The sequence below is a fragment of the Ochotona curzoniae genome, unplaced genomic scaffold (assembly GCF_017591425.1).
Source record: "Ochotona curzoniae isolate NIBS_2020 unplaced genomic scaffold, NIBS_Ocur_1.0 scaffold_4763, whole genome shotgun sequence".
Lineage (NCBI taxonomy): Eukaryota > Metazoa > Chordata > Mammalia > Lagomorpha > Ochotonidae > Ochotona > Ochotona curzoniae.
Window position 1 is genome coordinate 10156755 of NW_024467123.1, and position 24295 is coordinate 10181049.

Sequence of the window (24295 nt, forward strand, 5' to 3'; positions counted from 1 at the left end):
GTTCTTAACCAATGCCACCCTACGTGGCACATGGTTTTCTAGTTTCATTTCTACAGAGTTACATACAACACACAGGAAGAAGAAGCCTCGCCCTTTACCTCTGGGGCCTTACATGCGTCCATTTGTAGAATCAGATATCCTTTTAAACAGTATATTTTGCACAATTTTTAATTAACATATGCCATTAAAAAAAGACTCAAGACACATCTTCCACATGTCTTTTAAATGTTATTAAATAAACTACAGCCTTATGCAAATTAGAACCAGAGCAAATCCAGGCCAGAGATTGAGTGAAACTGAAAAAGCAAAATGAGGGTTCAGTTCTCCTGACATGTTTACATTTCTTACTGGCACAGAGTAACCCTGATTTTTTATAATTTGAAGTCTATATAAGTGGCATGCACATTTCAAAAAACATCCTTTTCTTAAAAAATCTATTCATTTTGTATTGGAAAGGCAGATATACAGAGAGAAGCAGAGAGAGAGAGGAAGATCTTCCATCCACTGTTTCACTTTCCAAGTGGTCGCAACAACCAGAGCTGAGCCAATCCGAAGCCAGGAGCTTCGTCCTAATCTCCCACACAGGTGCAGGGTCCCAAGGCTTTGGGCCTCCTCTACTGCTTTCCCAGGCCCCATGTAGGGAGTTGGATGGAAAGTGGGGCTGCCAGGATTAGAACCGGTGCCCATACGGGATCCGAGTGCATTCAAGGTGAGGACTTTAGCTGCTAGGCCACTGTGTCAGACCCACCAATGAGATTTCTACAGAATCAATCTGCAAATTCCATCCCAGACCAATCATGTCAAACTCTGTGGGCAAGGTATGCTAGGATGTGATTCTACAAAGACCTCTTACTGATGCAGCCAAGAAACAAACAAACAAAACCCTGCTCAAGGAGAAGCCAGACATAAGCTAGTCTCCATTAGGTAGCCCCCATTCCAGGATTTGTCTTTCTTACACCATAATCAAAAGCTACTTCATTATCACCAGAGAATATCGCCCTCACAGAACAAAATACAGTCAAAAGAACCCAAGAACAATGATTCTCTCCCTAAAAGGCAGAACCACGCGAGGTTAGCATAGCATAGTTGTTCCAGATAATCTGAACCCAAGTTTGGCCACTAGGCAAACCGCTCACTTTGTGCCTCTAGGTAACAGAGGAGATAATGAAGGTATTTTTATCACATGGGATTCTTCACAAGGACTGAATGAAACAAAGTGCGTGACGTTTACTGATGCAGTGACTGATCTATCCTCACCGACTGCATGACCTGTAACAGAGAACACGCATCGCAGCCTTGCAGTCTGCCGCGCCTATCTCAGCCAGCCTTGCTGATGGGAACAGTGTCCTTGTGGTCATTTCCATCCTGGGCATAGTTTTGCCATTTCACCTGAGGGGAAACTGAACCTGCACGTGCAGGACACTTCTTTTTCTAGGGTAGCACGGGGAGGGATGACCTGCACTTCCCCATCGGAATGCTTTCCTTCACCTTCCATTTAATTCTTTTTTTTTTTTTTTAAGATTTATTTTTATTATTTTTTCATTGGAAAGGCGGATATACAGAGAGGAGAGACAGAGAGGAAGATCTTCCATCCGATGATTCACTCCCCAAGTGAGCGCAACGGGCCGATACTATGCCGATCCGAAGCCAGGAGCCTCTTCCAGGTCTCCCACGCGGGTGCAGGTTCCCAAAGCTTTGGGCCGTCCTCGACTGCTTTCCCAGGCCACAGGCAGGGAGCTGGAAGGGAAGCAGGGCTGCCGGGACTAGAACCGGCGCCCATATGGGATCCCGGGTGTGCAAGACGAGGACCTTTAACCACTTGCGCCACCGCGCGGGGGCCCCCATTTAATTCAATTCTAGCACATCCCCCTCCGGTCTAGAGAACTTTGCATACACTCACTCTGATGCACTATTCTATGCTAATTTCACAGTTGAACTCTCAGAGTTATTTCGCTTCCTTATTTTCAAAGTCTTGGAGGCACGTCCACAACACCGCAAGGTCATTGGATCTCTTACTTTCACAGACAGTACACTTCCCAGCTTTGAAAACACAAAATGTCTACACAAATTTCTCATTTTGAGTACTGGCACTGGCACCTCTGATAATAAAACAATGCCAGTCCTTTTTCTTGTGCCCTTGACACTGCCATTCATTAGACTCTCTCTGCTTATCAAAACGGACTAAAGGCTGACTTCCTTTGTTAAAATCATCCAGTTACTTGGTCTTAAGAGCCAATTCAGACACATCTCTGTTTTTTTCCTCCCTGCCTTAAGCACTTCACTGTCTTTAGGTGCCCTTCTTGATAACAATCATCTTACATGCATTGCTGGACCGAAAAACCTCATTCTCTGCTAAGCTGTTGGTCATATGCAAGGAGACAGGTTTCTCTTTTTGACACAAATTCCTATGCAGGAAACTAACACACATTTTTAGTTTTTTTCCCCCACAAAACAGCAGTGCTGTGCTTCCACCACATGCCATGCTCTCGCTTTCCTCACACGTGCAACGAACGAACACTGCGTTTGTCTTGTTGTACATGGCACCTTTCCTTTAAAGGCCAACATGGGGAATACCAGGGGACAGTGACCTTCCCCGACTGGCTAGCGCAGAGGAACAGGCAGCAGAACAGGGCTCGGTCAACAGTTCAAGACGGAGTTGAGATTCAGGCCTGATCTAGGAGACTGCAGAGAACAGGCCAGGAGGCCTTGAACATCCAGGCAGGCAGCACGGTTACCACCGCAGTGGGTTGGTACAAATCAATGATGTGATTCTCTCATGCCCTCATCAATACAAATTTCATGATCAAAGTACTACGTTCTACACACATACCATTCAGAGCTCTGTTCCCCTCTCTTCTCGGCTCATACTTAACCTAGCCAAATCCAACTCTGCATTCTCTGGGTTACACGGTTATAGCTGAACACTGGGCGAAAACACACAACCAGGCTGACTGGTCATGACCATGAACCTCAAGTGGTTCCTGATCTGCCAGGCAGCTGCACTCAACGCCCAAGCCCGTGACAAAAAACACTTCTGCTGGCCAGACACAATAGCTCAGTGAATAATCCTTGCTTTGTACACACTGGGTTCCCATGTGGGTGCCAGTTCATGTCGTGGCTGCCTCACTTCCTATCCAGCTCCCTGCTTGTGTCCTAGGAAAGCAGTCAAGGACGGCCCAAAGCCTTGGGACTCCGCATGCATGGGAGATCTGGAAGAAGCTCCTGGTTCCTGGCTTCACATTGGCTCACCTCTGGCTATTGTGGCTACTTGAGGCGTGAACCAGTGGATGGAAGATCTTTCTCTGTGTCTCTCCTTCACTCTGTAAATCTGCCTTTTCAATAAAAATAATTGAAGGAAAAAAAAAAAAAAACTTATGCTGACCCTACTCCCCTTATCAGCTGTCACTGCATTTCTTCACTCTTTTTAGTTAAACTCTTCAAAAGAGCTTCCTGTATTTACTTCCTCTATCATCCTCTATTTTTTTTATCATTTATTTTTATTAAGTTTATTTTTTAGACCTCTTAAAAATTAAAAAAACTTTTTTTTTTTACTTTGACAATCTTTACATTGTTAATTGGGGTAAAAAGGTTCAAGGGCTACAGGAAAGTGGGTAAGACTATTATTATTTCCATTTTGTTTCCTTCATGTTTAAAGGGGGTATTAAGGGAGAAAGCCCACCCAATTTCCCACCCTCCCCAGGCCCCGGATGTAGGGCATGCTCTGAGGTTCTTGCTCAAGTGGTTTTGATAATTTCAACAGTTATGAATCGCTTCCAATCTTGCCACTCCAAGCACTATGAGGTCTTCGAAAAATCCACTGATTGACATAATTAAATATTCAAGGCCTGGCACGGTAGCCTAGCGGCTACAGTCCTTGCCTTGCACGCACCAGGATCCCATTTGGGCACCAGTTTGTGTCCTGGTGGCCCCACTTCCCATTCAGCTCCCTGCTTGTGGTCTGTGAAAGCAACAGTGGACAGCCCAAGGCCATGGGACCCTGCACCTGTGTGTGGGGTCCCAGGGGAGAATCCTGGCTCCTGATTGGCTCAGCTCCGGCCGTGACGGCCATTTGGGGAGTGAACCAGCAGATGGAAGATCTTCCTCTCTCTCTAAACATTTTTCAAATAAAAAATCTTAGAAAAATAATGACATATTCAGTAACAAGAGGACCAGTCAGTGAGATGGGAGGGAAATGAAAGGAGCAGGGTCCTGGGAGGTGGAATGGACTGTGGTGTGGAGGAAGGGGAGGGGGTCACCTGTGTCATGTGTTGGACACGACATGACTGGGAGTATGTTGCTCCATTTCGCAGCATGCAGGTCACAGGGGATCTTATCAACAACACTGTCTGGGAAGTGGTAGCAGAGATGATCAAAACCAGGAAATCAACGCATCTCCAAGGGTTAGTGCTGTGTCACAGTAACTTACGGAACAAACTTGTGACATAAACATCCCTTATCAAGTACTCGTCCCCACCGCTCCACTTTCAATCTAGCTTGCTGCTAACGTGCCTTGGAAGGCAGCAGACGATGGCTCAAGTACTTGGGTGCCTGTTACCCATTTGGGACACTGAACAGAGTTCCGAGCTCCTGGCTTTAAGCCTGGCCCGCTGCAGGCATTGGAGGGAGTGCACGGAACAGCTCTCTTACCCGCTCTCTGTATTGCCATCCTTCTGTTTCTGTCATTCTGTCTTTCAAAATGAACCAATAATAAAAAACAAAATTGCCCCCCCATCTAACCTCTTTCCTGTTGTGATGGGGGTTGAGGTAGAAAGTGTCCTATTTTGAAGATAGGTTCATATTTGCTAATGAATCATACAAAGAAGATGGAGACTAGGATATCTGTAAGATGCTTGGTGTAAGAGGCTAGTAGGGGAAGGACATCATCAAATGATACAGGAGAAGTCTGGGGGTGGAAAGTCCTAAGATTAATGTGTGGAAATTGTATGTAAGCTATGAGATACCCAAATGAAGATGTCTCCATGGAAATATCATTGCTTACAGGAGGCCTACCCTGAGCACTCATTGCCCAATTCCCTTCCTCCAATTTGGCCTTTCCTTTCTTTACAGCATTTATTACCTTCTGAAATACACTATGGCTCACTAATGGCCTGTACACCGCCAGATGTGTCCAGAGGCTAGAAAAGTACCTGGAAGAGGAAGTGCTCAGCAAACATTTTTGGAATAAATGAGGACACAGAATTAGGAAGTTACCCCCTAAAGGGGGCAGTCTAAGGACCACAATGTACTACCATAGCAAGGCGGAAAGATAGGCTTTCAACTAAAGCAAGAGAAGAGAGTCTGATTTTACGAATAATTTTGACAATTAAAATAGTTTAACTCAAGATAAACTGAAATCTAATTGATGGTTACCATGGTAACTGGAGGAGGGCGGAGACTGCCTCCAACCCAACCTGGAAAGGATGGTGGAATTCTGGCAGGACCCCCAGGTTGTAAGACCACCATTGCACCAATGAGGGGCACAAACCCATATCCCCCCACCAATAAGGGCCGAGGTGACCCCCATTCTGGCTTCCGGGTCAAGGAGAGTTTAAAAGGGCCCCTTCCCTGTCTCTTCCTCGCTCTTCTTCCTCTGCAGCCCACTCCTTCACGTCTGTCTGCTGCACGGGGAAGGGAAGCCATGACTGTGGTTCCCAGAAATAAAGGCCATCTAAATTCTTGTCATATATTTGGCTGAGTTATCCTTTCCGTGGTGGTCGGTGAATCTAACACTAACACTGACAGACTTCTACTAATGGAGTAATGGATAGTGAGTAGTATTCTTACAAAAGCAAAGCTTAGCTCAGTGGTGTTAAAACTTTTGACACAATAGCCTGGTAAGAAACAGTACTGGTCTGTGAAAACTCTTCAAAGCACCTACACAAGATTTTCTTTCAGTCTTCTTCAAGGTTAGATTACACTTGTTCATAATGCTTATTCCCAATCTTTGTGCGAGATTCCTGTAATCCAGTCATGGCTTTCAACCCTGGAAAGGGATAGATTTCAGTCACATGTTTTCCTTAACCCATCATTGATAACAGTTCTAGCTTACTCTGACCTAGCTACGGTTCATTATTGTAAGTCAATGGTGAAGATAATTCCATTTTGAACTTTCTGTTTACTATTTTTTGACCTGAGGTATCTGCTATGATGCATTCCTCAACATTTTCAGCATCTCTTAGCATCTAACAATTTCAGAAGCTAGGAAGCCATGCATTTAATATAATTATCCGTTTACATTATTAACAATAAAAGATACTAACTAAAAACCTATAATTATTTAATAAGAAAATCATCAAAATGTACAGATAATTTTTAAGAAGCATCAGAACGATGGCGTTCTTGAATGAATAATTTCTGCCAAAATACCGCTCAGTACACCACTGACCTCCTTCCCACGGCCACCAGAGTGTTACACAGGCACCTACAGAGACTGCAAGCACACCTTCTTATCAAGCCTGTGATTTGTATTCTAAAAACAGATTTTATACTGTAAAATTTTATGTTGACCACATTATAGAAAGTTCAATTTATACCTTTGTTCTTTATTATAACAGCCATTCATTAAGAATTAATAAACTGACTCTGGATATAAAACCAGTTACACAATCGTGAAAGTATAGCTAGGCTTTTCCATACACACATATGTATGCATTATCTATAGAGAAATTTATTTTATTTGAAGGGAAGGAGCCAGGACGGAGGAATGGAGGGACATAGAGTGGGACAGAGGAAGACAGAGAGAGACAGAGACAGCAATTTTCTATCTGAATCACGCCCCAAACGGCTGCCACATCCAGGAGCCAAAACTCCATCTGTGATTCCTCTGTGTGTGGCTTCTGCTCCTCTCCCAGACAGGGCAGTCGCAGGCTAGACTGGAAGTAGAGCAGATGGGCCTTAACTAGCATTCAACTGGGATGCTGGCATCCCAGGCAGTGGCTTAACCCACTGAGATTTACATAAGGAGATTTCAGCAAACAGTTAAACAGGGCACATGTTTGGCACAGCAACTGAACTGCCCCTTGGGATACCCACATGTCCTATCAGGCACCTGGCTTACTCCACTTCCAGTCTGGCTTCCTGCTAACCACACCCTGTGAGGCTGCAGATGACGCCCTGGGGAGCTGGGTCCCTGCCTCCAGGCAGGAGAAGTGAATGAAGTGCTGGCCTTCTAGCTTTGCCTGGCCTAGCCCTGGCCTGTTGCATGCATTTGGGGAGTGAATCAGTGCACAGCAAGTCCTTTCTCTCTCTCTGCCTTCCAAACAAAATGAAAATAAATATTTAAAATTTTTTAAAGGACGGGCAGGCACAGTGGCCTATCAGGTTGATCTGCCTGCTTTGCCGGCACCCCATATGGGCCTTGGCATGAGTTCCGCCTGCTCCTCTTCCAATCCAGCTCCGTGCTAACGGCCTGGGCAGCAGCAGAGGATGGCTCAAGGTTTTGGTTCCCTATACGTACTGGAGACCTGGAAGAAGCTTCTGGTTCCTGGTTTCAGCTGCTATGGCTGTTTGAGGAGTGAACCAGCAGATGGAAGATCTCTCTCTCTCTGGCCCTCCCTCTCTGAAAGACTTCAAGCAAAATAAATCTTTAAAAAGAACATAAGGGGTTCAGCAGCGTGGTCTAGCAGCTCAAGTCCTCACCTTGAACGCACCGGGATACCATATGGACACCAGTTCTAATCCCGATAGATCCACTTCCCATTTAGCTCCCTGCTTGTGGCCTGGGAAAGCAGTCCAGGACAGCCCAAAGCCTTGGGACCCTGCACCTGTGCGGGAGACCTGGAAGAAGTTCCTGGCTCCTGGCTTCGGATCGGCATAGCATCGGCTGTTGCGCTCACTTGGGGAGTGAATCGTCGGACAGATGATCTTTCTCACTGTCTCTCCTCCTCTCTGTATATCTAACTTTCCAATAAAAATAAATCTTTAAAAATAAATAAAAAGAACATAAAAAGGAAAATGAAGCTAAACAAGCAGAAGAAAACAGTAAGATTAGGGAAAATTCCTACTGTCTAGGTGTGTCTGAGTTGGACAGGCCCAGAACCAAGTTCAAGCAGTTCCCGGCCATGTCACTTCACCCCTTGCAGTCTTTTTCCGGGTGGTGAAGGGGAGGGTGGGACGGTATCTTGCACAGGAACCGGCAATGCCTTCTCCTTCCCACTATTTTGGTGTCTGCATTTTCAAACAGCAACTCCCAAGAACGACCTGTTTTATTTTTCCACTATTTGTTATATTTAGTGCCTAAAACTATTTTCTGTACTTGCCTACTGCTTGTCTCTCCTAGTAAGGGACACGGTCTAGAGAGCACAGACCAGGCCTGTGAGGCTTACTGTGTGCTCGCGGGGGCCGCCTGGCACAATGCTGGGCAGATGTGCCGAGTGACGATGCGAGGCACCCAGGAAAGTTCCTAGGTTCTTGGTGAGATTAAGCAAAGCAATTAATTTAAAGCTCAAGACCCTCTAACGACATTCAGTAAATATTTATTTAATCTCTTATTGGCATTCCAATTAATTACCTTATTAATAAAGTATAAGCTTCCCAGTTTAAAAGAGATGCTAGGATTTAGAGGGGATGTCTCAACTGGCTAATCCTTCCCCTATAAATGCCAGTACTAGTTCATGTCCCAGCTGCTCCACTTCCCGTCCAGCTCCCTGCTTGTGCCCTTGCAAAGCAGCAGAGGACGGCCCAAAGCCTTGGGACCCGGTACCTACACAACAGACCTGGAGAAAGCTCCTGGCTCCTGGCTTTGGATAGCTCAGCTCCAGTCATTGTGGCTATTTGGGGAAAGAACCAGCAGATGGAAGATCTTTCTCTGTCTCTCCTTATCTAAGTAAATCTGCCTTTCCAATGGGGGAAAAAAAATCTATTTAGAAAAAAAGAGAGATGCTAGGATGTACTGACATGGTTCGGAGCTGTGCTTCTCCAACTTCTGTGTGCCAGAATTACCTGGAGGGCTTGCTATGCCTCTAATTCAGTCTGTGGGGAAACCCACAAACGAGCTCTTTGAGTAAGCTCGCTGGCAATGTTACTGTTGGTTGGCTTGGAGACTATACTCTGAGTAGCAAGTGCATGTAGAGTAAGACATCTAAATGCTGACTATCCTGAATCTTAATTACGAACTCGCGTTTATGATGCTTGTTCAAAATCAGTAAGTGTTGGTAATAAACACTGCCATTGTGTGATGAAGTTAGTCCTTCATCCTTACGTCACCAAACCTCCAAGTCATCACAACTACTATTTTTAATGATGAATTAACCCCTTCGTTGTATATACACTGAAAAACCTATATAATTATTCTTCCAAATAATTCTTCTGGTTTTTAGATAAGGTACTTCTGCCTTAAGTTCTCAAGTTACGTCAAGAAGAAAGAAAATTCTCCTCTCCTAGCCATGGAATTTCAAATACAACCTCCGCCAACCCCACCACACACACACACACACACACACACACACACACACACACACACACGCACGCACGCACGCACTTCCCCCTAAGGAAAGAATCATCAGATTCTTAAAGAAGCTTCTGACCACAAAAGGGTTAAGAAGCAATGCACTACATTCATCACCTCTGCGCTGCTGGAACAAAGCTCCTTTATCCTTAGTTTAAGTGAAAAGTCTTTCATTTCAAGTCAACAACCTACACAACCACCAGCAAGTACCCTCTAACCAGCTTCACAAAGTTTCTTAGGACGCTGGTCTGAGACACAGTGATTGCATCCTTCCATCTGGGACCTTGACACTCTAGTCCCAAAGACAGACTCTCCCTTCCCACTCTCTCAAGCCCCCTTCCTTGGCTGGGACCCTGAGGACACCAATTATAGATTCTGGAAGCCAGTTTTGCTGGATCGATAATTCCAAAACAACACTGCCAACACACCCTCCAAGTTATACCCATCCCTTTGAAACTTCAAAAGGGACAAGTCACAATAAAATCATCAATTTCCTTTTCCTTCAGTCATGTAAGCTTTGACTAGGGAGCCCCCAACCCCACCCTGCTTACCAGAGCCCAAGGACTGGTCATTGGTAACTGTACATCTGGGAAAACAGTCCACCCCAAGCAGAGCAAGCATCTGGGTATGTGAGGAGACACCAGTCACCGCTAAGCAGCCGGAAGTCATCCTGAGGGTCATAGGACATTGTGGGACAGGCTGCAAGTGACAGTGAGGAAGACAGTAAGCTGTTTTCAATGACTGCCTCTGGGACACAGGTTAAGAAGGCTCTGTGGTGGCTCTGGTGAAAAGTAACAAGGTCCAAACAGGGATGGCATTCAAGGGACAGATGAGCGAGACACACACATAGTGGCATGGGGTACGTGGAGGACTCTGCCAGTTATGTGAGGCTAAAGAGAATCAAGCACGGAGCACATTTCCAGCTTAGGCAACGGTGGGATGGCATCCCAGTCCATCATTCCTAGATAGGTTGACTTCCAGTTGACCTCGGGACAGCCAAGTGGACATTCAGTAAGACTAATGAAGTTAGAAATAAAGTTAGAAATAAAGACTTGCAGGACACCAGCATGGATAGCTGAAGTCTCAGAGTGGATGAAAAAGATACATCCAAATGCATGTTAAATTTTTCTTGGTTACTGAGACATATGCTTGATAGAGAAAGGTATGTTCCAAATTTATCTACTCCCTGTGGCTATCAAAGTATCTGACAACTAACTACTTCAAACAACTCAGTGAGTGCCTGGGTGACCGAGTAGGTTTATCTGGTTATAACAATCTCACAGGCATTAGCAATCATGGTTAATGTGGATTTAGTTCTTCTAGGAGTCTGTGATCATTTAAAGCTAAAACTCATTTTTGTTTGAATATTTTAACTTGCTTTGAAGGTGTCTGCCTGTTGCCTGCTTGTGTGTTAGTGCTGTGACCCCGTGGCCTTCACGCCTCCCAATCTTCTGCACCCTCTCTCTAGAAGCCACGGAGACCTGAGGCACACATTCTCTTCTTCGCCTCTCCTTCCCCACAAATCTGGGTGCCGCAATCAGAAACTCCATCTACCCTTTGGGCCCTTCCTTCTACAGCTGCAGGCAGGCCAGGCGGTGTTAACCCCAGAGGAACAGTGGGGAGCAGCACCCCGACTGCTCTAAGGTCAGCACGCGCCTGGGCAGTGATCAGGAGGAACACCGATGCGCTGCTTGTCCATGTGAAGCAGGGGGCCCCGGCATCCATCCGAGCCGCTGCGGCTGAGCTCTCTGCTATGCTATGGGCGCAGACCCTGTTGGAGAAAAACCAAGGACTGTGGCTCCTGAAATTTCAGAAAATATTTTAGTTCCTTCTTTGCTATTCTTTCTGCTCCAGTATCCATGACATGCACCTGCTCTTTATCACCGATTCGTTATCTGCATTGCACTTAGCAACACCTGGATTCATTTTACAATATTTCTAAAGTTTACTACTCTTTATTCATGTGACCAGAAAGTCACAGGGCAGATTCTACATATGATTTTGCTCACCAATACTACAGTTTTATGTTTCACATTTTTAAAAATAATTATTTTCATTTGAAAAAAATAGAGACCAGGAATATTTAAGACAAAAATCTTTGCATTTCCTCATGAGTTTGAATGAGAATAAATGCTTACTAAGAGAACGCATGAAGCTGCAGTCTTTGTGCAGTTATTTTAATAAGATGTTCACTTTATGTGCCCAGCTTCTAAGAGTGTTAGAGTGGGACCCGGCATGATAGCCTAGTGGCTAAAGTCCTCGCTTTGCATGCACCAGGATCCCATGTGGGTGCCCCTTTGAGTCCTGGCTGCTCCACTTCCCAGCCAGCTCCCTGTTTAGGTCCTGGGAAAGAAGTAGAGAATAGCCCAAAGTCTTGGGACCCTGTACCCACATGGGAGATAGGAAGAGGTTCCTGGTCCTGGCTTTGAATCAGCTTGGCTCTAGCCATCATGGCCATTTGCAGAGTGAACCAGAGAATAGAAGATCTTTCTCTCTGTTTGTCTCTCTATGAATCTTGCCTTTCCCATAAAAATAAATAAATCTTAAAAAAAAAAAAAAGATTCATCCAATGACAGGGGCATACTGCCTTAAAGTAATATTTATGTTATTCTCACAAATAAGGAGATACTTAAGAAAGTTTTGCCTATAGTCCTCAAATTTAAACACAAACCAACAATACAGAGAAATCTAAAGGGGTGGGAGCAGGGGCAAAGTGACTGGCTCAGCAGTTACGCTGCTGGCTGGACACCCACGTCCAGCAGTGGAGCATCCGGGTTCAAAAGCACGGCGCCAGCTCAGAACTGCACCTTCCTCCGGCGCGGCAGAGGGAGCGGTGCGCGTGCTCAGGCTCCTGTCACTCATTTGGAAGGTCTGAACTGACTTCTTGCCACCCAGCTTCGGCCCTCCTCTGGCTCCACTGAGCTTTTTCTGTGCGTCTCTTAAAAATCAGAAATCCGAAGACTTGAGAGCACACTCGGATTCGCCCACAGAATCTGCAGATCTCTCAGACTCAGTCAGTCACTGTTCCGTGTTCTCTGCTGGAGCTGAAGGCCACATCTGTGACTGATCGTTGTATTTTAATTGCAGTTCTGCCATGCTCATGTTCTCTCAGTAAAGGGACTTGATGAGTGCCAATGGATCTCTATGCAAGAAACACTTGAATTGTTTAACTGTCACTTACGTAGTAGAACTTCAAGTTGATGTTGAGAACATAAAAACAACTTCTGTTTATAAACTGTTTATATTCACAGAATCTTTTTTCTTTTATAACCTGACTTAACTTGTGACTTCAATATGATCCAGGGAAAACACTCTTTTAGTAGGATGACTATGAAATGTGTAGTACAGAGAAAGAAATTGGAGAATGTATGCTTTCATCTCAAAGAGTTGGCAACTGATGCTGGAACGATCCAAGAGCCAAGTCCACGTACACGTTAGGGGGAGTGGAACTTGACTGCTGACACCGGTGCAGCCTTGGTGTGACGGGGAACATGGACATGAAGCCCTCACCCTGGAGTGACCCACCACGCTCTTCCTCTAAAACACATCTGCAAGCCAAGCACTCGTCACCACCCTTGCTCTGCCCCTTGCCGCCGTGGCTGAGGGGCCCAGCATCTCTTAAATGAGCTAAGCTGTGGTCCTCTCATTGACTAGCTATTCCTTGAAGCTCTCAAGCATATTATAGCAATCACTGAGTTTTTCCCCTTGCTCTTTCCTCTGCCTAGTGGCCTCTTCTCACATATTATAATCCACCAAGTCAATCCCTTCAGGTTCCTATTCATATCAAAGACGTCGACCCTGGCACTCTGCGTGAAGTAACCTCGTTTGTCCTACCTTCAGTTTCACTTTGTTCCTCTTCATAGTATTTATTACTAACATGGCACATATTTATCACTAGTTTCTCCTATTACGGGGACGGGGCTTTTTCTGCCAAGGGCCATGTGGATATTTATAACATCACTTGCAGGCCATACCAAAAGAACAACTTAAGATCAGCCTGTTTTGGGCCTGGCAGCGTGGCCTAGCAGCTAAAGTCCTCACCTTGAACGCCCCAGGATCCCATATGAGCGCCGGTTCTAATCCCAGCAGCTCCACTTCCCATCCAGCTCCCTGCTTGTGGCCTGGGAAAGCAGTCAAGGACGGCCCAAAGCCTTGGGACCCTGCACCCAGTGGGATACCTGGAAGAAGATCTTGGCTCCTGGTTTCGGCTCGGCTCCGGCCGTTGCACTCACTTTGGGAGTGAATCATCGGACAGAAGACCTTCTGCTCTGTCTCTCCTCCTCTCTGTATATCTGACTTTCCAATAAATAAATAAATCTTAAAAAAAAAAAAATCAGCCTGTTTCAGATATACCAGATGTCCAGTCCCTGCTGCGGTTGCCTAGGCAGTGACAGTCCAGTTCTTTCATGATTTACACAGCCTGCAGGTGAGACAAGCTCTGCCCCGTCCCATTAGAATGTAGACCTCTTAAAGTTTCTATCATCTGATGCACTAGTATGTGCCTAGGCCAGCACTGCCACCAATAAACCAATAAAAGTATGTTTCCAATAAACCTATGCTTCATGACTGCTCCAACTGAACAGTGATGCAGGGCAGCAGCAAGCTGACCCCACAAGGCAGTTCATCATAAATGCCAAATGGACAGCATGGAGTAGTGATATCCCAAAGTAACATACATCAGCATCACCAGGAGAACTTTGTCAAAATACACACGCCCAGGGCCCGGCGCAGTGGCGCAAGTGGTTAAAGGTCCTCGCCTTGCACACCCGGGATCCCATAAGGGCGCCGGTTCTAATCCCGGCAGCCCCGCTTCCAATCCAGCTCCCTGCCTGTGGCCCGGGAAAGCAGCAGAGGATGGCCCAAAGCTTTGGGAACCTGCACCCGCGTGGGAGACCTGGAAGAGGCTCCTGGCTTCGGATCGGCATAGTATCGACCCGTTGCGCTCACTTGGGGAGTGAATCATCGGATGGAAGATCTTCCTCTCTGTCTCTCCTCTCTGTATATCCGCCTTTCCAATGAAAAAATAATAATAAAAATAAATCTTTAAAAAAAAAAAAAAGAAAAAAAAAAAGAAAACAAAATACACACGCCCAGTCCCCGCCATGGAATCCATCAACTTCATCCTAAACTGCCACCATCTCTCATGGTTTTCTTTTGAATTGTGGTGAAGCATACATAACGTAAAATTTGTCACTTTAACCATTTCTAGGTGATCTATTTTGTGTCGCTGTTTAAGGCGCCCAGTGCAGTGGCCTAGTGGCTAAAGTCCTCGTCTTGCAAGCACCAGGATCCCATATGGGCGCCGGTTCTATCCTGGCAGCCCCACTTCCCTTCCAGCTCCCTGCTTGTGGCCTGGGAAAGCAGTCCAGGACAGCCCAAAGCCTTGGGACCCTGCACCCACATGGGAGACCCAGAAGAGGCCCCTGGCTCCTGGCTTCAGATCAGCTCAGTTCTGACCACTGCAGCTGCTTGGGGAGTGAATCAATGGACGGAAGATCTTTGTCTCCTCCTCCTCTCTGTATATCTAACTTTCCAACAAAAATAAAATAAATATTAAAAAAAAAAGATGCCTGGTATATTATTTCTACTTAGCAGAGGCAGAATAGCTGAAAAAGAATGTCTGACCTTCCCCACTTTGCAAAAAAAGCATCCTGTCATTTTAGAAGGAGTATGAGCCTTGGAACTGAACACAGGCCCGTCTCTCACCAGTTCTGAGACAGGGAAAACTACTCATTCTTGAGGTTCTCCATCTGTAAAACCAAGATCACTTCTACCTTCTTTCTGACTCCATGCTCACTCTGCACGGCTACCCAGGTTACTGTAACACTGAAGCACACAAACTATCCACTCTGACGCACGTAACTGGCATTAAACTAGAACTTTCTAGAAGTGCTCTGTTTGGAATAAGAAAGTCATGTTGGTAGATACCACATGGACATATCTTGGCCTCAGTGGCTGTAACAGCGTCCCTTCCTCTTTGAGGAGACACAGTGGCCTCTGACAGCAGGTCCTCAGACTGGATGCTAGAACGGATTGCCTGACGTCGGCATGCTGCAGAAGCACTCCAAGGGCCTTTAAGCCACAGACTCCCGCAACTTCTCAACCCATAAAGGTAGGGCGGGGCCTGGGAATCTGCATTTCCACCAAGTTCCCAGAGGACCTGGAGCAGGAAGCTGCGGGTCTGGGAATCACACTTAATAAACAAATGAGTGAAAGAACGGGCATCCACTCAAAGCCTCCTGAGCAGGATAATCCCTATAATTTACTTTTAAAAACGAAACTAAAAAGTAACAAACCTTGAAATGGTCTGTCTTCTAAAATATCAGAATCAATAATGTGTACCATGACTTTCACAGCATTTTACAATGTGAACAACAACAAAAAAGTCATAAACTTGGGAATTCACTAACAAAAGGGGCCTCTCATCCCATAAGCATGCGAGAAAATTAATTCCAACATAACTCTCGGGATACTCATTAGCTCAAAAAGTTAAGATCTGTATGCAAACAAGAGCGAGCTCAGTTTTCAAAGAGCAAAGCAAGTGCAACTTGCGACGCGCAAGAACACTCACAAGTGTGGAGGCATTCCGTCACCGTGGTCGGCTTGATGAGATACCCTTTACAGATGTAGCAGGTAATGTAAGGATTGAAATCTTTCACCAGGTGTTTCCTTTGGGTAGCCATTCGTGGTCAGCCAAACGTGGCTCTGGCAGTTCAGACACAGCGGGGTCCGAAGCGGACGAGTGGCCGATCCCAGGAGCTGGTGCGGTGGTTCCCGACGCGGAGCCTTGAAGCACAGGAATGGACAGCCAGGATTCCTGGGAGATCGCCGATCATCACTCCTTTTGAGGCTTTCCCATATCTGCTTCCAGAATCATTTTTAAAAGAAAAAAAGCGCGTCAGATTCCTCATAACATATCGGTATCAATACATTCACAGCCAAGGGCTGCACATTCTAAACTGTCTGAATAGAGCGTATTCTTCATTGTCCTGTTAACCTGTAAATCTGCTGTAACTTAATACAAAACCACCTCTACGCCAACAACGCCCAAAGGTGCGAACACCAGTTGATATTTTTACCTACTCAGTAAAGGAGTTTAACTATCTTCTTAAGTGCCCTTCTCGGAATTGCTGCCAATACAAGTAAGATGCCATCATCCCCCTCTCCTGTCAAAATACTCCCTGTGTGTGTCTGTGCTTCATCTGCAACCTGCAGCCAATCAAACTGGTGACCTGTTCCATTCCACACACAGCCACCTGCAGCCCATTTGTAAGGAGCGCTCTCAGGCGCCTGCATTCAATCACTTTAACAGGCGGTCAGTGTCTGCTCCTCACAAACAGAAAGGTAAAGTCTTACCTGTCAGGTAAGACCCCTGCAGCTTGACATTAACACACCTTTCCACACCTGTGCTGCGGGAAAAACGGAAAGGACTGCTCCTCGCCCACAATCCCCCTGGTCAGGCCCCACGCCCCTGTCCAATACGCCCGAGCTGGGTGGCCATGTGGGTTCCACGCTGTCTCTAGAACATGCTCATCCGGGGCTTCCCTGCGCAGGCCCACACCCTCTATCCAAAAAGGCTTCCCTCCCTCTGTCTGCATCCTACCCACTTCCCCAATCCTCTAATGCCATCTCCTCCCTCTTTCATCCTGATCTCTCTGAAATAGCTTCAATATAAACCAATCACATTTAGCAGATGTATAACTTTCCTCTTTTGGCTGGGGTGTTTTTAAAGAAGGGGTGTGTGTGAGTGTGTGTGTGCGCGCGTGCAAAAAAAAATGTCAACCTCCCAAAGTGATCAAGATTCAACGAGGCAATATATTCCTACAGTAAAAACACAACAGCTGTCATTAACAGATCTAGAAACACTTCGCATAGTTGGCTTTATACAAAAAGTTATGCTGTTTTTTTTTTTCCCCGGAAACTTTGAAAGTTTACTTACAAGAAATGTATCTTCTGAGAAAACCAGACTTGGAAAAAGCAGCTGATTTTCTTAAGGCCATTCCACGAACAGGAGCCCCCCACCCCTTGGTGGCTGTTAACTCATGGCAAGGATTAAGCAACCGGAAAGGTAAACGGCAACACACGCCCATTTTGAGTGTGCAGGGAATAGGGGCTGCCTGTCAGCTTCCCAGCCGCTCGGGCAGTCGCTTGAGGCCGTCACAGAGTAGCCAACACCGACAGCCTAGTCCTGAGCCTTGCGCCAGGCTGACCTCCAGCCAAGTGTTTAAGAGCCGAGCTCGGGTCCTCCGCCTTCCTCCTCTACCCTAAAACGAACCTCCATGCCTTTCCCACGGCTTTCCCACCGATGCCGCGGACTAAGACAAAGTCCTCCGGTTAGTAAGAGGAGACGCAGTTTCCACCCGGAGCGCCTTAAGAGCTTAAGCCACACAGTCAAGCCACCAAGAAGGTTCAAGGAAGCAAGCTCTCGCAGCGATGACGCAGGAGGCAACTTTTCCGCGTCCTCCAGTTGGACCCGGCGGGCCCAGTCCTCAGTGGTTGGAGCCCTAGCGCGCCTGCCAGCCTGCCTGCCCGCCCGCCCGCCCGCCCGGCAGGTGCTCGGGCCCGGACGCCGCCGCCGACGCGCAGCTCGGGTCGGGCCGGGGCGCGCGAGCCGCCTCTCCCGGTCCCGGCGCCACGGCAAGCCAGCCGCCCTCTCCGCCCCCCGAGGGGAGGGCACGGCTCGCAGGGGCCCCCCTCTCCGATCTCAGCTGGCCGCCCCCGCCCTCGCTCCGGGACTCTCCTGGCTCCAGCCCCGCCGACCGCGGCAGGTGTCCGGGGGTGCCGCTCCCGCCCCGAGGAGCAAACTTGAGCGGAGAGCGCGAGCGCAGCCGGCGCCCCGGGCCCCCTCCTGCAAGCCCCGCCGGTACCTACCCAGCGGCCGCCGCCGCCGCCGCCGCCTGCCCGCCAGCGCGCCGGCCTCCGAGCCAAGGAAAGTGAAAGAGAAACAACGCCCGCCCGTCGCGGCCTGGCCGGTCCCCGCGCCCTGTCCGCCCTCCCCCTGCAGGCGGGAGCGCGCCGGCTCCGCGGGGCCACTCGCTCGGGCCCGATAGGGCGCGCCGGGCCTCGGGGCCCAGGGCGGGTGCCGCCTCCAAGGGCAACTCCACCCCCTTCCAACCGCCGGCGCCGCCCGGCTCTGCCCGGCTCGCGGCTGGCCCCGCCTCGCCCCGCCTGGCCACGCCTGCCCCTCCGTCCGTCCGCCGCAGCCCCTCGCAGGTGCCGCGGACACCCCGGCCGGCCCGCGCCGCGGCCCCTGGGCGAACACGGCACGAGTGGAGGGCCCAGCTTTATCTCGGTTCTCGTAGCCTCACCGGCACCCCCCCTCCAGGTTGTTTTCATCACAACAATGACTAGTAGATTTTTTTTTTCCCTCCTCCTCCTGGCGGGTTTGAAAGCAACGGTCAGCGCTGAGAGTGAATCACCCTGAGATGATGTCTCTCCAAGTCATTCATTCCCACCTGGACCGCGGTGGGGACGAAGACCCGTCTCAACATGCACCTGACATCACCAGCGAGCCCCTTAGTGCGCAGGGTGGGTCCAGGCTACGACTGTGGACAACCATCTACCTAAGCTGTGGGAGTGTGTTGGAGGGGATCGTGGGGTAGGGAGAGGGGGTAGGGAGTAAGGAGAGGGGGTCTTGTGATTAAAAAATATATATATACTGTTTTACAAGGTTTAAGACAAACCGAAAACCCCAGGGCTCTTTCCGGTGGACTTTCAAGGTTTATGAGAGACCGTTCACAGAAGCATCCACTCCAAAGCCCGCAGTGGAGGGCTCCTCATTCAACCCTAATTCTGCATTCCACAAACTCACTAGTTCCTACTACCGCGTTTTGCTCAGCACACATTAGACCGGGCGCTTGGCTTCCTGCCGGATTGCACTCCATCCATCCTAACCTAGTAGGCAAACCAGTGTGGTCTTCACCCGGGAAATGAGTTAACTGGAAGATCTCAAAGGGGATCGTGGAACAGCAACTCTCCATTTTATTTATGGCAAAGGCCAAACAGGTGTTAACAATGACGTGACTTTTGCAGCAGGCACGGTAGCATAAAGAACTGACCGTGATAAGGTCATGGGGGTTGAGGGAGTGTTAATGTAAAGTGTTAGCTTTATCCCAAAACTCACAGGCGTCAACCTTCTTACTACAGTAATAGATCGAAAAGATTGGCACTGGTGGTAAAAACCAAACCAACCTCAGGACATTCAAAGCACACCAAGGCAGCTCTTAAAACTGCCCACTTCATAATTAAACTTATGGAGGGGAAACATACGTAAAAAAAAAAAATGACCATTTTTAATATGGCAGGAGCTTTCTCATTTCTGAAAAAGCTGTAAGTGGTCACATTTTTACAGTCCTTTAAAAAAAAATGCCTGTTTCTAAAGTAGGATCCACTTCCATAAGTCACAGCTATCACAATGAATGCAGGGAAAAAGTCAAATTACTTTTTAGCTTTCATCTCAGAGACTACGCAGATCAATATGGGGGAAATTACACTATGGTTGTGAAGTGGAAGATATAACGAATAAACTACAACACAAAATGCTTCCTTATTGTGCCTGAATGTATTATTGTGTCTATATGGGATGAATCCCAAGGGGCTTAACGATGCCTTGTGAACAAGAATGATTTTAGTCAATGAGCTTGGGCAGAGAGAGAGAGGAGGACAGTGGAAAGGTAAGAGGGAGGAAAGATGGGAAGAGAGCCAGCCAGCCAGCCAGCCAGCTTCCATTCACTGGCTCACTCTGCAAATGGCCCACGCGTGGGGCTAGGCCAGGATGAAGTCGACTCCACCCACAGGGGTAGCAGAGACTTGAATCATCACGTGCCTCCTCGGAAGTGCCTTGGCAGGTACATGGGTTACAAGGACAGGAGCTGGGATCCAGGTTAGCACTTTAATTGGGCTGCAGGCTCCTCTAGCTGTGCCACAATGCCAGGTTTCATTTGATTACCCACCTAGACTCTAGATCACGACAAATGGTTCTTGACAAACTTTGGAATGATTCTAAGCTATCTGTGTATCTTAAAACATTATTTCATTACATTATATTTGATGTTTAGATTTTGATTTCCATTAAGGCTGAGCAGTGGATGGGTAATGCTGTACTGACAAATTCACATTCCTTTCTCCTCCAATAAATTCATTACAATTTAATTGGTTTTTAATGGGATGAATCATCTAAAAGTCTATATCGTATATTAACTTTCCTCTGAAATATTAAGATAACTATTTTAATTATAAGTTTTATTTAATTTTTAACATAGAATTTTTCAACACATAAACTACCCTCTATAATCAAACTCTTCCCGAGGAGATTATAGAAAATGTGACATTTTTAACCTAAGTATCCTATTTGGACTACACATATTTAAGATCATGAATAATAGCATTCAAAATCAGTGACAGCCTAAAATCAATGACAGAGGAATGGGAAAAGACCCAGGGATGGAAAGACTTCTCAGTCTTAACCATGTTTCTCTTTCTCTCACTGCTCCCTGCCCTCAAGATCCAGTAATTCATGAAGACCGCGTGCTGCATGGCCCCTGGCTCCCTCCACGTGGCTTAGGCTGTTCCGATCTTTATCATCTCAAACTCTATTACTCAAGGAGCTATTAAGTAGTCTCCCTATGGATCTCCGCTAAACTACCCTCCCACAGGATGGCCAAAGGACTTTTAACTACACACTTTACCGCAGTGCTCCCTGGCTTAGGGAATCAACACAAAATGGATAAAGCTGACAATAAGGGGCGTTTATATCCCCCTCGCCTTGTGTCCACACCTTCTTCCTTGACCTCCCCACTCCGGCCCTATAGAGAATTTCTACCCTCCAGGTTGACAGAGAGCCACCCTGTCTTAATCCCCTTACCTGTTATCAGCCCCGCTGTGTCTCTCAATCTTACTTATCCTTTATCAGCTGATTTCAAGGGCCACCTTCTCAGATGTCTATAGATACAGCTCGTGTTTGTTCATAACAACACATTCTCTCAAACCATGTATCACACTGAGTCATAGCAGCTGGTTTCCTACCTTAAAACTTCCTGCTAGAGTGTAGAGCCATTTGACTGCACACCCCTAACAGAGCAGGTGGCAACTAGTATGTACTCAAACACATATCTGATTAACTGTGCGCATCCTAAGATCCTGAGTATCCTTTTTTGGGTTTCTTGGAGAGCTCTTTACAAAGGACATGTCAAGGCATAATACTTGCCCTCTGAGACAAAGAATCAACAGCACAGCAGGGAGTAAAAACTTACCCACAAGAAACAATTACAGAACAACATCCCAAATTTATTAAAAAAGTGTTAAGGAGAACATAATCAAGTCACAAAAACTCCAGTAGAAAGGAGAAGCCCTCAGGGCAGTGAAGAAATTAATCTTATTTGTCTGCCCAGTCAGTCACCAGCACAATCACGCACAATCCTAAAAACTACAGATGTGAATGAGAAATGGGAAAGAGGAGGTGGGGGAGGAAGGGGAGTTTAAAAATAAGTATAGCAGAATAACAGGTGTAACGCAAGGTGTTTCCAAGTGAAACTATGAAACTAGATGTATACTTTGAAGTGCTTTAACCGAATAATTCTAAAAAGAGGAAACAACTTTTATCCCCCCTCCTATGGGAGGCAACTGGCTGGTGCAACTTCCAGTCTTATTGGAAGAACAGAGAATAAAACTAAAACAGTACAGTCCCTCTACTTTTCAGGCCCATAGTATTTGAACACATCTGTACAGAACATCAGCTGTTACTAAATGCAGAAAGTAAGAACAATCCATCAAATCCGGATGCATGTTACTCTGCACGTGGCGATTCTGTGACTTATGAGAGACCTGGAAGAGCAACGATCAGGAGACTGGCACATGCACTCAACACAAAGGTCTCAGGCTGGAAGGAAGGACCTCAGATGGGGAGTTAAGGGAACCTGGATGGCAGTCAGCACCAATCACTTCGTTTCTGCGTTTTCATCACTTTCCACAGGGAAGATTTTCTTGACTTATTTATGTGTTGTCATAATGATGGTATAGCAGAATGAGAAGACAGGAGAGAAACGCTAGCTGATAAATTACAAGGTACTGAAAAACATGCAAGGTACAAGTGGTAATTTTGTGGACCACCAGCAGTTCAATAGTATCTAGCAATGCTGAAACATCCGGCAAAAGTTTGGATAGTGAAATGTAGTGAAGAGGCACTTGCAGGAAGCAGGAGACGTGCCAGGCAAGGACTCAGAAAGACCACAGTGAACTTGACATGCATTACATCAAGTTTCTTAAAAACAAGATGGGTAATGTTTCACTAAATAATTCAGTTTTGCAAAGGAAACTACAGTTCCTACAAAAGTCAACATTTGGATTAGTTCGATATTTTTACAGGCATTTCTGGAGCTTCACTCAGAGCAACCATTTAACCTACTGATTAAGACATTGGTGTCCCTCCTCAAAATGCCTGAGTCCAATTCCTGAATCCAGCTTCCTGCCAATGCAACTCTGGGCTCATGTAACTGGGTTCCTGTCCCCCAAGTCGGGGAACCTAGATTGAGCTCCTAGGTCCTGGCTCCAGCCCCAGCCACCTCAGACATAGATTTGATGAGTGAATGAGGACACAGGGATTTGTCTTGAAAAATTATGTTCACTTTTTATTTCACTTCAAAAGGGGAGGGGGAGGAAGAGAAGAGAGCAAAATCATTTTCCATTAAAATGCAAATTCTCCAGGTTGGGTACATTAAGCTCTTCTAAGCCATGGCCTGAGCCATCTGTTCCCAGCTTGGACACACAAGTTCCTTAGTCCAGAGGAAGAAAGGCCGAGGAAGGACATGAGGCTTTAGTTCTAAGTTAACAGTGCAGCAGCACATGGCAGTGACACTGGGAGGCTGGGGAGCTAACAGGAGCAAGGGGCAAATGGCAGAAAAAGGAAATGACAATGTACCAAAAACGGCAAGACTTTCATGGACCAGCACAGCGGCTCAATAGGCTAATCTTCCACTGGTAAGTGCTGGCAACCCATATGGGCACTGGTGTGTATCTCAACTGCCCTACTTTCTATCCAGCTCCCTGTTTGTGGCCCAGGTCCTTGGGACCCTGCACCCACATGGCAGACCTGGGAGACGCTCCTAGCTCTTGTCTTCAGGTCAGCTCAGCTCCAGCCACTGCAGCCATTTGGGGAATGAAACAGCAGATGGAAGATCTGTCTCTCCTTCTCTCTGCAAATTTGCTTTTCCAATAAAAATAGTCATTTTTTTTTAAAAGATGGCAAGATTCCTTTCCTCTACCTAATCATTTCAATTGGGATGGTCACTACGCCAACCACCTGCACCTTCTTCCCCCACCCCCAGACCTCCTGACGCTTAAGGGGAAGTAGTGTGCTGTCTGCAACTATCGAGATACTTAATATCTAAAATGCTAATTCATTTCTGTCCAGGTTTGCAGGAAACATAAGAGAAAACTGGTCTATATCCAAGCTGGGAGACATGGGCAGTAAGATCAAAAGTCTTCCATCATACCCTCTGGGGTGAGGAATATTTCCAGAAGCAGGTGATAACTTGTCCCTGATACCATGGAGGAAAGAAACGCTGTCTTGAGTAGCTTCTTCTGTTGCAAGGGTTATCTTAGCTGACTGGAAAGGACCTGCCTGCCACCACATGTTTGAACCTTCTTGATGAGAAGCTAAACAAAAGCACGAGCATAGGAGCATCTCAGATTTGATAATATGTCACACTACGGGATGGCAGTGCACCAGCAGGGTACCCTCTACCAGGGCGAGGCTCATTCACCCTTGCTGTACCATAGAACCAAATTATTTTTTAAAAAAAAAGATTCATTTTTTATTGGATCAGATTTGCAGAGAGAAGGAGAGAGAAAGAG

General features: G+C 46.8%; 1 protein-coding gene across 2 annotated transcripts in view; it reads right to left on the reverse strand.

The window, feature by feature from the left end:
• Window positions 1–16490, reverse strand: part of PCGF5 (polycomb group ring finger 5) — a 60217-nt gene extending 43727 nt beyond the window's left edge. The window contains exon 1 of one of the 2 annotated variants that reach the window (XM_040970483.1): window positions 16017–16490. In XM_040970483.1, the coding sequence (XP_040826417.1) occupies window positions 16017–16128 (112 nt within the window). In that variant the 5' untranslated portion in view covers window positions 16129–16490. The remainder of the gene's footprint in view (window positions 1–16016) is intronic. The other variant, XM_040970484.1, reaches the window with a different exon arrangement.
• Window positions 16491–24295: the final 7805 nt, after the last annotated feature.